We start from the raw sequence: 12,668 nt of genomic DNA on the forward strand, positions 1-12,668 counted from the left end.
ACTACAGAGTGACCCTTCGTTCTTTTAGACGATCTTTGTGCAGTACAATGACGTTCCCTGATTGTTGAAGCGATATTATGTTTTCCTTCTTTTCCAGCTGTCAAACCGGCGTCTCGTTGTGAGTTAAAATGTCTTTAAAGTTTATCAGAAAACCGCAGAACTGATCTTTACTTTCTTGCTCTTCGGACATTTACGGACATGTTGACAAAGATCAACAGGTTAAACTTTGGGATATGTCCCAAACATCGCGTTCGTAGCTAGCTAGCATAAAAAAACTAATCAATAATAAGGTAATATAACTCTGTAAGTCGTCATGGACGCCGCAGGAGAGACGACCAGCGACATTCGGACCGTTTACGGGGCTGTTTCTGGGAATCCAGAACCGACCAGGCTGCTGAGTTTTAAAGTTTACAAGAGGAGGTGGTTTGTGCTGCTGGTGCTGTGTCTGCTGAACTGCTCCAACGCCACGGTGAGTCATTTCATCCACGGTTTTATGACTTTCTATGGAGGAAAACTTTGTCAAATTCAGGCTTGTATGGAACCATAGTTGTGTCAATAATACTTATTGTAGTAGTTGTGATAATGCTGAATATTACTGAGAATTACTTAAGGTTGAGGGGTTTATATGTTGAACAAAAAAAAATAGTTACTGTGTAATAATATTTTTATGCAACATTTTAAATCCAGATCCAATCACAATGCTGCTTCATTGATTAAGACTTTGATCAAGTTTTAGAGGCATACATTAAAATGATCAAATTTTCTTTGTCATTTTCTTTGTCACTCTTTACCCATCAAAGAGTGTAAGAGATTCAATAGTGCAGTCCATTTGTAGTTCCAGTCAGGAAAATTAAATAGAACGTTCTTCTTAACATCGTTTTAAGCTTTACTTTTCATAATAATACACCACTTTTAATTTGTTTAGTTTAGAGCTACATGTAACGTAAACTTTAAGTGCACTTTTACAACAATGTCTTGTAAAATACATGTTTCCAACACAGCGTACTGTTGTTGAGGGGCAGCCATTTTGACAGTCGGTCTTGTAAGTCGTAACTGGGTGAGTCATTTCTCCCACTTTCCCAGTAGAAAATCTGACTTCTCGGGACATTCCTGTTGATTTTTCTGACTGGGAAATGAAAATTTCTCAGTTCTGATTACAATTGGAAAACACACCATTTCAGCTTGTTAAGGTTCTTTAAACATTTTTTCACTACAATCTATCATTTACAATTCAGTATTGCCTCAATGGACAGTGATTTAAAAAACAAAGTGGATATATAAAGCTGTGATGTTAAATACCAGATGGTCGAAAACTTGGGTGGATAAAGGTAGCCAAGGCTACAGTGTGCATTGAAACAGTGTCTTCAGTCAGAGGCTTTTTCAAATTTGCTGTAATACAAACTGCTACAGGACACCCTTCTTGCCCATAGCTGACTCCATCTAAAATAACTCTGGAAAATCTGAATTAATTTTAATGAATTTTTTTTACTGTTAAACTTTGCCATTATTTTCTACCGATACAGACATCGTAGAGGCAAATTCATTGACTTACTGTGACATGTGGTTCCTTCTAGTGTTTGCATAACTTGATATCACTCCCAGGGGACATTGTCTTTGTGAAGCTGAGTGTGCCTGGAGGCAAGTGTGCCGCTCTCAGTCACACAATCTGAGCCCCTCCCTCACATATCTGAAGCCCCGGCGGGATTTGTGCTTGCGTTGGGAGTTATTGTTTCCAGGGAGCTGGTGTTTTCGCTCACAAAAGAAGCTCAGCTGGAGGAGAGGCATTCATGATGTGGCAAATAACAGCTGAAGAGCCAGTTAGACATTAATCAGTGTGACATTAAGAGTCCCATAGGGGTCAGGATTTATAAAAACCTGCAGGCCCACAGGTAGGGTCACTCATAGGAAGTGTATTATTGCCCATGATGAATGCCATTGAAAAGAATGCTTGATTAAGGATCAATCTGGATATTATTGTGTTTTATGGTTGTATTTGTAAGATTTCAATAGGATTGTAACAAAACATGAAAAATGAGCTGCAAGATGATTCCTAAAACACTGAGGAAACAAAGCAAAGTGTCAAAAAGTAAAAACCCCTCAGAAACCTTTCACCCTGCTGTGAACAATGGTGACATTGTTTGTCCAAATCTGCTTACAAACGAGTTCATTGTACCCAGAATAGACAAGTGCGGGTTCTTCTTTTGTTGTCTCAGTGTTAAGCAGGTGAACCCCACAGTACCTTGCAAAAGTTTTCCCATAATTATAAAGTTTTATGTATTTTATTGAGTTTTTATGCAACAGACCAACACCAGGGGAAGAAAAACAATGAAAATGCTTCTCAAATTTAACCCTGATAAAATGCATTTGGGGCTGAAACAATCAACTAATTTAGTAATCAATTAGTCATTTAGATTATATAGACTCAAAAAACGGCATTTTCTGAAACAACAACATAAATAAAGGAGTTTCTAAGTTCAAACTGTACAAAAAATATCTACATTTTGCATTTAAGATGGAAAAAAAATCCACATTTTTGTAAAAAGGTTTAAACCAGAACTCCTCAAATTACATAGTTTTAGTTTCACCTGATTTCTTATGTAAAAAAAGACAAACGTTATAAAAAACACTCAGATCAGCCCCACACTGTACTGATGTCAAGTAAAGTAGAAAGGTCTCACCTTTTCACATGCTGATGTATTTTTTTTTCTTTGCTACAAATGATCGAGTGTTCATTAAAGAAATGCTGTGTTATTACCAGTTAGGAAATTAAATGTTTTTTTTATTTAAAAAATGAATTATTTGTTTATTTGCACTTCTATATATTTTTAATATTTCATTAAATAATCTTAAGTGTTAAAGTATCTGCTTAATTATAAGAATTGATAGAATGATTTATTACTAAAATAATAATTAAGCTGCTCTCCTAAATTACTCCAAAAAAAAATAACATCACATGTATTTTATCAGTCAAGTATTCTCATCAAAATATCTAATAAAATGCTTTATTTCCTCTTAGATATGGCTTACCTTTGCACCAGTTGCAGACCAGTCAGGCCAGTACCTAAAGGTCAGTCTGGAGGACATTAACTGGTTGTCACTGGTTTTCATGGTGGTTGCCATACCGCTCAGTTTCGGGACCACCTGGATGTTGGATACCCTCGGTTTACGGATCACGGTAGGAGTGTAGAGAACATTTCTGAAAAATTAAGAAGAAGCTAAGACGAGCTTTTTAATCTGCTGCGGCCCTTTGACCTTTGACATCTCTACAGCTCATCCTGGGATCCTGGCTGAACATGCTTGGAGCTCTGCTGCGTTTCCTCGGCACACTGCCGCCGGCTCGATTTGAGCTCCAGTTTCCAGCAGTGATGCTGGGTCAGACGCTCGGCGCCCTCGCCCAGCCCCTCATCGTCTTCACCCCCACCAAACTGGCCGCCCTCTGGTTCCCCGACAGCCAGCGAGCTACAGCCAACATGATCGCCTCCATGTGTAAGGAACTCCTATATGTAAAGCTTATGATCATTTACTTTGGAATTTACTGTGTACGGCTCCAAGAGAGCAAAACAAACAGCATAAGACATGGGTAGACTGTGCCTGAGGCAGCATCATAAAGTCTAAGGAACACACCAGACAGCTCAGGGGAAAAGTTATGGAGAATTTTAAACCAGGATTCGGCTTTGAACATCTCTGTTTAATATGTGAATAATTTTGCAAGCCATTGAAAAAAATAAAAACTAAATATTGAGCTTGTTGAATTCTCTAGCTGTAAAATATGTCAGAATAATTGGCAGCATAATTGCTTATTTGAGCAATTGTTGTCTTCAGCTGTAGATCTGACTCACTAAAAGTTAAAGAGCAGCGATCTGTCCGTACTGGAAACTGGACAATAGGTAAATTATGTAAATGTTGATGCTTTTATTAGATTTTGGTCCATTTATACATCTATCAGTCTGTCCAATTAGCCTGGAAATTAGAAGATTACCATTTTGAAATACTGGAACCAGTAATAAAAACCAGCCCAAATTGAAGGTTAAAGACACAACAGGATTAAAGCAATACTTGATCTGGAGCAACAGTTTTAAAACTCCAACATAATGAGAAATCTATCAAATCCAATTACAACAAAATACAGGCTACACCAAACTGTGTCAGCTTTCACTAGTGTTTAATTTTCCCCGAAGGACTAAAATGAAAGTATTAGTTCAGGATTTGGTAATCTTTCATTCTGAAAATATCCACAGTCTCCAAATTATAATAAAAAAAGAAAAATACAACAATATTCCTGTTGCTTTCAGAGTCATTATTTGTGTAAATGTACTACAATTATTACACCAGAAACCTAAAAAAATGATTAAACTTGCATTGGTTATGATCAGTTTAAAGGTATTTCAATAACCATCAGAGGAGTTTATGTTTGGAAAATAAGAAAATAATCTAAAACCATGTGTCTCTTTTCTCCTGGGTGAAAAGGGGAACTGGGTCAGTTTCAACATGTGATTAAAACTTAAAGGAAGTCACCCATGTCCTCCATTTCTCGCAGAAATAAAAACACAAAGTCTTCAAAAAAATAAGCAAAAATCTGTTTGGTAAAATAAGCAGATGTTGAGAGGATAATTGTTTAGGGAAAGATTTATTTCTCTGACATGCAAATGTTTTGATTCAGTCACTCAGACGTTGAAACTGGGAACAGAAACTGGTAAACTGGCTGCTCATTCTGCTCTCACTCCTCAGCGAATCCCCTGGGCATTTTGCTCGCCAACATTATTTCTCCTGTGATCGCCAAAACATCGACTCAAATCCCAAAACTGGTGAGTTTAAGTCATCAAATAACCAAATTCCCCAGTCCGTTCAGACAAATTATTTTGGGAATCATGTTTAACAGTATTCTTCTCACGTTACTAGAAATATGATTGTTCCATCTGCTAATGATGATGAATTGTTTTTTATTTGCCATATTTTGGCCCATTCATCACCACATTATGTGTGATTATTGCCCTCCTCTAGCTGCTGGCCTATGCTGTCCCAGCATGCATCACCTGTCTCCTAGCAACAGTGGGGATACGGAGCGGCAAACCCCCAGCGCCACCGTCAGCCGGCGCCGAGACCTCCGGATCAGAGCCGTTCATTCAGGGTCTGAAACTGGTAAAAATGCAGACAAATGAACCACAGAGAGCAAAGGCAGAAATGTAAAGCAGCATCAAGCTGATTTTTAGATTAAAATTAGAAAAACAACAAAATAATTGTCCAAATTTCCCTTTAAACTCTGATCCTTAAGTTTATTATTGGAAAAAAATAGCATCTTAATTCACTTTGAACTTTAAAAGTAGATGTTTCAATAAACAGAAGTATTACAAATGTTGGAAAGTCGAACACAAAGAAAACATCTACAGTTTCTACTGTTGCACAAAGCTGAGTCACTTATCATCTGATTTCATTTCCAGATGAAATCAGATGATAAGTGAAATGTGTTTAACCTGCTCTTTTCTTTCATTAAGACCTTGAAACCTCAACCTCTCCAACCTACCAATGTCCTGGAAAAATGAAAAGCTGGAAGAGGACGGCTGAACATAAAGACGACTCTCTGTTTTCTGCTCGTCAAAGTTAAATCTTTCCTTCAGCAGAAATTTGAAAAGAAATTTCTCAGCAGAATCAAACCTCTAATTTAATTAATTTCCCTAAAACCGAGGTTTTCAAGCTGCAAACTTATAGATATCAATATGATTACTGAAGAAGTCAAAGACCTCTAATAATCTCTCTTTTACCAGTTTGGCTTGTCTTAAACAAAAAAGCCATTTTACGCCTACAAATGTTTAATTTTGACCCTAACACGCTTTGATTTAAGATTAAAATGTTATGACTGCACTAATTTCATAAAAAGAGATTTATAAATGAATAGTTTTTCATCACCAATACATGCAAACATAAATAAACTGAATTTAAAGTTCAAAAAGAAATTGACATCAGAACAAATGAGAGAAAACCAATAAATGAAACACAGTTAAGTGCAGAGAACAAAGGTGTTCAGTGAGCTGCCTGACTGAAATTTAATTTTAACACTGAATCCATTAAACCTTATAAACTGTAGCATCTGAACATTCAAAACTTGTTTAAAATGTAAATTTATTGTAGAAAATTATCTGACATTTAAAATATCTCCCCTTGCTGGACTAAAACATTTTATCTTTGTAGATCATAATGCAAGTGAATCTGAATGAATTAGGTTCATATTTAAATGTTCTTTTATTTCAGTAACTCACTGAGTGAAATAGATTAATCTAGACAGATGTTTTCAAGCATTTATTTCTTTTAATTATAATTTTTTTACTTCCAACAAATTAAAACACAATATTGAAGATTAAAATAAAAAAAACAAACAAACATAGAAATGTGGAGTTAATGGAAAGTGTGTTTAATACCTACTTAAAGGTTATTATTGTTGTTGTTTTAAAGAGGTACAAATAATATTTTCTAAAAAGTGTTCATTAATAAAAATGATTAGTAACTGCTAAAGTCCTTTGCCGTTCTTCTTCTGCAGTTACTGAAGAACAAACCGTACCTCATCCTGCTGCTGTGCTTCGGCTCCGGCATCGCTGTCTTCACCTGCTTCTCCACGCTGCTGGACCAGATCCTGTGTGTGAAGGGATACAGCAACGTAAGAACACATTCAAGCTACAGATGTTTTATCATTCTATGCACAGTAGTAGAAGGTCTGTTTTGGCAAAACTGTGTAAAACTTTGTCTTTTTGAGCATTGATATGATACAGTGCTATTTTGATAATGATAAAAGTGATAAAAAGAACAATTTATTACTTCTTTTTTAGGGTTGCAGGAGTCGTAGCGACAAAAACACGAATACTGCTCCTAAAAAGGATATTTATTTGTAATATTCTTCTTCAGGAAACCAGTCAAAGAAGTTTGATTAAGCTGCACACAGGAACTACTTTTAATTTATTGATTTCATTGAACAAGTAGTGGAAAAGTAAAAAATTGCAAAAAAATCTGAAAAGTGCAAAACCATTAAGCACCATGTTGGTAATTATTCTTTGCCAAATCAACTCAGACCAGCTTCACTGCCCCTGCTGAAGAACACCATGTTGCTTCCACTGCCGTGTTTCACCACTCAGGGAGTTTTCAACTGCACAAAAGTTCTGTTTTTTCACTGAGTCAACTTAATAATATAACCACTTTTTACAGATATTTTTTCATCTTATATCCATATTTTTTGTAGTTCTGAGTTAATTACTGCTCTGAGTTTGACGTTCCTTTAGCGATTTGCCTTATTTTGCATCTATATACTCCAATTAATGATTGATCAATTACTAAATTACTTGATGATTATTTTAATTAATTTAATTAATAATTTCAGCCCTAGTTTTCTGCATCCACTGTATGAATTGTAGAAAACCTTAAAAGAACGACTTTCTTTCAATAGTGACTTTCTTCTTCCATTAAGGCCAAATTTTCCCAAAGTATTTTACACTTTCCTTCCTTTCACAATTACACATTACTTTGTGCATAAATCAGACTAAATGTCAAAGGTTAAACAGTTTCCAAACCTCTGCATCGCAGTGCTGTCAGCAGCAATATTCAGGTTGTGAAATCTGACCTCTGCAGGACTTCGCTGGCCTTTGCGGCGCTCTTTTCATCGTCTTCGGCATCGTTGGCGCCGGTGCCGTCGGCGTCTACGTGGACAAGACGAAGAAGTTCACCGAGGTCACAAAGATCGGCCTGAGCCTCTCCACTCTGACGTGCATCGCCTTCTCAGTGGTGAGAAACTGAATGAAGAAAACTCCCGGTAGAGTGAACTCAGATGTGATGATATTTGTTTGCGTCTCAGGTGAGTCTGATGCCTCACCAGAAGGTCGCTGTCGCAGCCGTCTGCTCTCTCTTTGGCTTCTTCGGATTCTCCATCTACCCTGTGGCCATGGAGCTGTCTGTGGAGAGTTCGTACCCGGTCGGAGAGGCCACCTCGGCTGGGCTCATCTTTGTTTCAGGGTATCAAAACGCTTTGCATGATGGGACATGGCTGAAGCCTTTAAACGTTTAAGGTTGTTGCACATTTAAGGTTACTGAAAAAAAAGAGAAATAATGTTTCTACAAACACTAAATCTTATCAAGTATTTTTGGTTTTAGTTTTATTTTTAAGATAAAAGTAACTTGCAAGTAAACCTTATAACGAGATGTAGGAGCTTGTTATAAGTCAATCATTCTGAAGTACTGATGAAAAGTGCTGGTTCCATTGGCAGATGGAACCAGCTTAAAGCATGACATTTTTCTCAAATTATAAATGAAATACTCTGCTTCTTTTTCATCAATATTAACTAATTATTAACTTAGAACAAGCTCCTATATCTTGTTAAAAAGTTAGTTGTAAATTTATTTTACCTTATTTCAAGTGTACAGATATTTGCTCTAGAAACTAGAACAAGAATAGAATAGAAAATCATTTATTGCCATTTGCACATAAACATTATATTGGATTTTCTCAAGGATTATCAATGTTTATTAAAGGATAAAAATAACAAGTAAAATAAAATGGACACACAGAAAACAAACAACATTCGTTTAAAAAAATACTTTAGGCTTCCACGTATAAATAAACAAATAGTAACTAATATTGAACATTAAAATGATTTAATTGTACTTTGTCCTCCTGACACCTTTAATGTCCTGAGCCACTAAAGTAACTTATACCAAGTTAGACATTATGTAGTTATAATGTGATTTATACCATATTAACCAGAAAATAGAGTTTTATTTATTTATTCAATTATTTATATCCAGATCAAATGTCTCTTTCTGTCATCCTGCATAAACCTGAATTCACTTTAGCTTCTTAATCCATTTGGTTGAAATGATACAGCATCAGGTGTTTAACATCTGGTTTATCTGGATAGGATTTAAGAAACTAAATACAAAATGATAAATTATACAACTTTATTTTGTTTTATTGAAATGAACCCTGATTAGTGTCTGTGAGTTTTGTATTGAGGTGAAAGTGATTCTTGTTTTCTTCTTGCAGGCAGGTGCAGTCGGTTGTTTACATCATCCTGCTGCAGGCTGTGACCAAACCCATCACCGAATCTCCGCTCTCCACCTGCGGAGACGCAGTGCTGAGCTGGAAAGGTTGGTCACATGATGCCACACCTGTTTCACTTTGTTCAGAGTAAAGCTTCACTCAAAGTAGGATTCAAACGCAAGGATGTTTACAACTACATTCTGAAATTTAAATGTATTTAAATGGTACATTCTGCTGGAAAATACATATAAATCCATATAACTTCCCAATAAATATAGTAAAACAAACATATGAACAACAGTTATTCAATATAAAATTATTAAATATTCATAAGATGTTACCAGAAAGTACAAATTTATTGGAAACTCTGGCAAAAATGTGTAAAAATCCTTAAGATATATAAATCTTTCTTGCAACAGCAACATAATGTTGCACTAAAAATTACAAAATAAAGTCTAATCTAGGAGATGGGCAATATGGAGTTAGAATTTTATTAACGTGTTTGGGTTACTATTGTGATAACAATAAAAATAATGATTAAACAACAATGTATAATTTATTTTTGTAGCTGTATGGCAGAGCTTTCATAGCACTGCAAATGCAATTGCTGTTCTTGACAAATATGCTCATTTGAACAAGTTTATTCACGACGTCACTTATTTACAAAAATTGTGATTTATATAATTGAATCATATTTTTAAATTACTGATATTGATTGATGCTCTCATGCAACAAAACATAAAGAAAATCTTAAAAATAAATTTTAGACTTCTTTTTTATTTTTATTTGACGTCATTAATAGAAATTTATCGACAACCATAAATCAAAATTCTTATGATAAGATGTTTTTTACAATAACGATGAACCTCTGGTCTAATCTTTGAATTAAATGACTCTTTTCTTCTCAAAAAAAGCCAAATTGAAATCAATCATTTTAATTATGCAATTTGACAAATTGCAATGTTTTCACATTGTGACTTTATGATGTTTTTGTGATGTAAAGCACTTTGAGCTGCATTGTTGCTAAAATTTGCAATACAAATAAACTTTACTCAATGTTTTTTCAGAAATCCAGTGTTTAAATAACAAACCATCTAAAGAATAAAAAATAACAGTAGGGAAGTGTTTAATATTTAATTACTTAATCCTTTTTTAATTTTATTTTTTCATGAAATGTTTGCTCCTCCTCTCTTCAGTGCCCATGATGGTGATGGCAGGACTGTCCAGTGTTTTCACCTGCTGCTTCCTCGTCTTCTTCCAAACCCGCTACAGACGGCTGGAGGCGGAAAAACAAGCTGCTTACGAGACCAGAGAGAATAACGACACAACCACTTCCTACCAAATAGTCGAGAACTGAAGGAAATGGAAACAAAAGACAGTTACGGGTTGGATCCGGCCTCTAAGTGTTATGCCTGTCGAATCCAGATATCCCTGTGCAATATGATTCTCTGATAATGATTCTTAAAAGAGAACCAGGAACAATTTATTCATGCTTTCTATTGCTTCAAAAGAGAAAAGAAGTCATTTGCAATTTCTTGCACTATAAAACAAACAAATCTTACCATTTGAAATGAGATAAAACTTAACTTACATGTAACTTTTAAGTAAATAATTCCTTAATATGGTCAAAAAAGTACTGGCAGATTATTTCGGTTATTACAAGACAATTTTCATAAGTTACAAATGAATTAATCTGCAAATAAAATTATTCATTTTTCATCAATATTAAGGATTTATTTGCTTAAAACAAACTCTTATATCTTGATGAAAAGTTTTGCTTATCTACGATATTTGCATTAGAAACTAGTCCAAAAATATTTGGTAATATTTAGTGTTTTTGCATCCTGGAGCATTTTAGTTGTGTTTTACTCTTGTTATAATTAATGAACATAATTGAAATACTAAACTGCAAATTTTGTACAATAATTTAATCACTACTGTCTCTGTTTTCATCCTGTGTTTGTTTTGGCTTCCCTCACATTGAACTAAGACCATCCAGGGTCTGATGTGAAGGAAGCCTTTGCTAATAACTCTTCCAGGTAGGTATGCACAACATGTTTCATATTTTAAACTTGTCATGGAGAGAAAACTCTCACCAGGTTTACTGATGGAAGAAATTAGGGTACTTTTTAACATAGATGAAATACCTCATTGATTATGTGCTGAAGTAGAAAAACAAAAAAGGATTAGAAACACTTGAAGGGTTGTTGCACTAAACTAAACCTGCCCAGGGAAACAACCCTTAACAACATTCTTAACTGTTCTCATGTAATTTAAACATGTAAAAAAATGTGTTGCCATCTCAGAGCTTAAAAAAAATACGAAAATACATTTGACTAGCTTTGGTTAACTTAGCATCATGGTAAACAAATAAAACGTTTGTCCTGTTTGTCAATATTTGATGTTAAAATCCAACTGAGCATTAGTGTATCAATTAAAATGTAAAATGTAACGGTTTTATAACCACTTAATAAAAATGTTTCTTTTGGATTTTAAAAATCCACGAAATCCACAAACTCCATTGTTTGTGGAGGTTTTTTTTTCCACTTTTTTCTCAGCTTGAAATTTGTTTCGATTGGATAAAAATAGGGGAATTTTTATGCATTTTAGTATATTTTTTTTTCCTGAGTTATAATTTTAAATCTGACAACTGTACGTAAATATGTATTTCACGTGAATGTCATGTTTTATTGTATGTTTTAAACAAAGGACATTTGAATCAGGTATTTTCAATGTCTACCTGAAAACTGGAGTGGCTCATCTTTTTTTATAGAAGATCTTTGTACGGTACAGCGACAGTTTGATTGTTCGCCAAGTTTTCCTTTCTGTATATTTTTGTAATATGAGATGAGGTTTTCTTACTGAAACTTTAATAAAGCCTTTCCGAGTCCTCGCCAGCATGATTTCATCCACAACGGTGTAAATCCGGACCTTTGTAATCAAAAAAAGCCAATTATTTCAGCCTGATTTTCGCTTTTATTCAAAACATTTGAGGAATTAACAACTTTCTTTCTCATGTTATTAGAAATCAGAGCTGAACTTTTATCATCCCACATACTAATGATGATGAATTGACTTTGATTAAAAACGTTTTGGCTCATTTATCACATTAGATGTGATTATTACCATCTCCTCGCTTCTGACCTGCGCTATCCCAGCATGCATCACCCGTTTCCTAGCAACAGCGGGGATGAAACGCCTCGAACCAGAGCCGTTAGTGAAGGGAATCAGATGGAGCCCAAAGCTATAATAATATATATATATATATAACATATAAAACTCAGACTAAAAGCTATAGTCTGAGTTTTTTGTTTTTTTTTTTACCTCTGAACTGTTACATTTAACGAGATTAATCATAAATAGGAAAAAATATAAATAATTTATCTCCAAAATGCGACTCTGCTGTCCTTCTAATAGACACGTAATAAAATTTTATTTAGCTTTCTAACGAAAAAATAAGAACATTTTTGGCTTTTTACACCTTTTGTCTTTGTTTGTGAAACGTTTAAATTTTTGCAATCAACAGAAACGCATCAACTGCTCTAGATTTGGACAATGGAAACATTAAAAAGGTTTTTCTGGAATATTTAACGTTTCAAGTTAAATATATGTAAAACCACCACTAGTTGGATGTTTGTCTACAACTGCAGAC

General features: G+C 34.7%; 1 protein-coding gene across 1 annotated transcript; it reads left to right on the top strand.

The window, feature by feature from the left end:
- Positions 1–63: 63 nt before the first annotated feature.
- On the top strand, positions 64–11,909 carry LOC129360255 (solute carrier family 49 member A3-like). The gene is made up of 10 exons (XM_055030357.1): positions 64–469; positions 3,017–3,175; positions 3,270–3,486; positions 4,729–4,805; positions 5,002–5,139; positions 6,533–6,649; positions 7,612–7,764; positions 7,835–7,992; positions 9,020–9,123; positions 10,213–11,909. Exons 1-10 carry the CDS (start codon positions 314–316, stop codon positions 10,371–10,373), a joined length of 1,440 nt encoding a protein of 479 aa, XP_054886332.1. The 5' UTR covers positions 64–313; the 3' UTR covers positions 10,374–11,909.
- Positions 11,910–12,668: the final 759 nt, after the last annotated feature.

Source organism: Poeciliopsis prolifica, unplaced genomic scaffold, assembly GCF_027474105.1.
Source record: "Poeciliopsis prolifica strain line A6 unplaced genomic scaffold, Auburn_PproV2 SCAFFOLD006, whole genome shotgun sequence".
In the NCBI taxonomy this organism is placed as follows: domain Eukaryota; kingdom Metazoa; phylum Chordata; class Actinopteri; order Cyprinodontiformes; family Poeciliidae; genus Poeciliopsis; species Poeciliopsis prolifica.

Excerpts from the sequence above, each read along its gene's own strand:
- LOC129360255 (XM_055030357.1), top strand. The coding sequence starts at position 314 with ATGGACGCCGCAGGAGAGACGACCAGCGACATTCGGACCGTTTACGGG. Across the intron at positions 5,140-6,532 it reads TCATTCAGGGTCTGAAACTG|TTACTGAAGAACAAACCGTA; the intron begins GTAAAAATGCAG and ends CTTCTTCTGCAG. Across the intron at positions 6,650-7,611 it reads GTGTGAAGGGATACAGCAAC|GACTTCGCTGGCCTTTGCGG; the intron begins GTAAGAACACAT and ends TGACCTCTGCAG.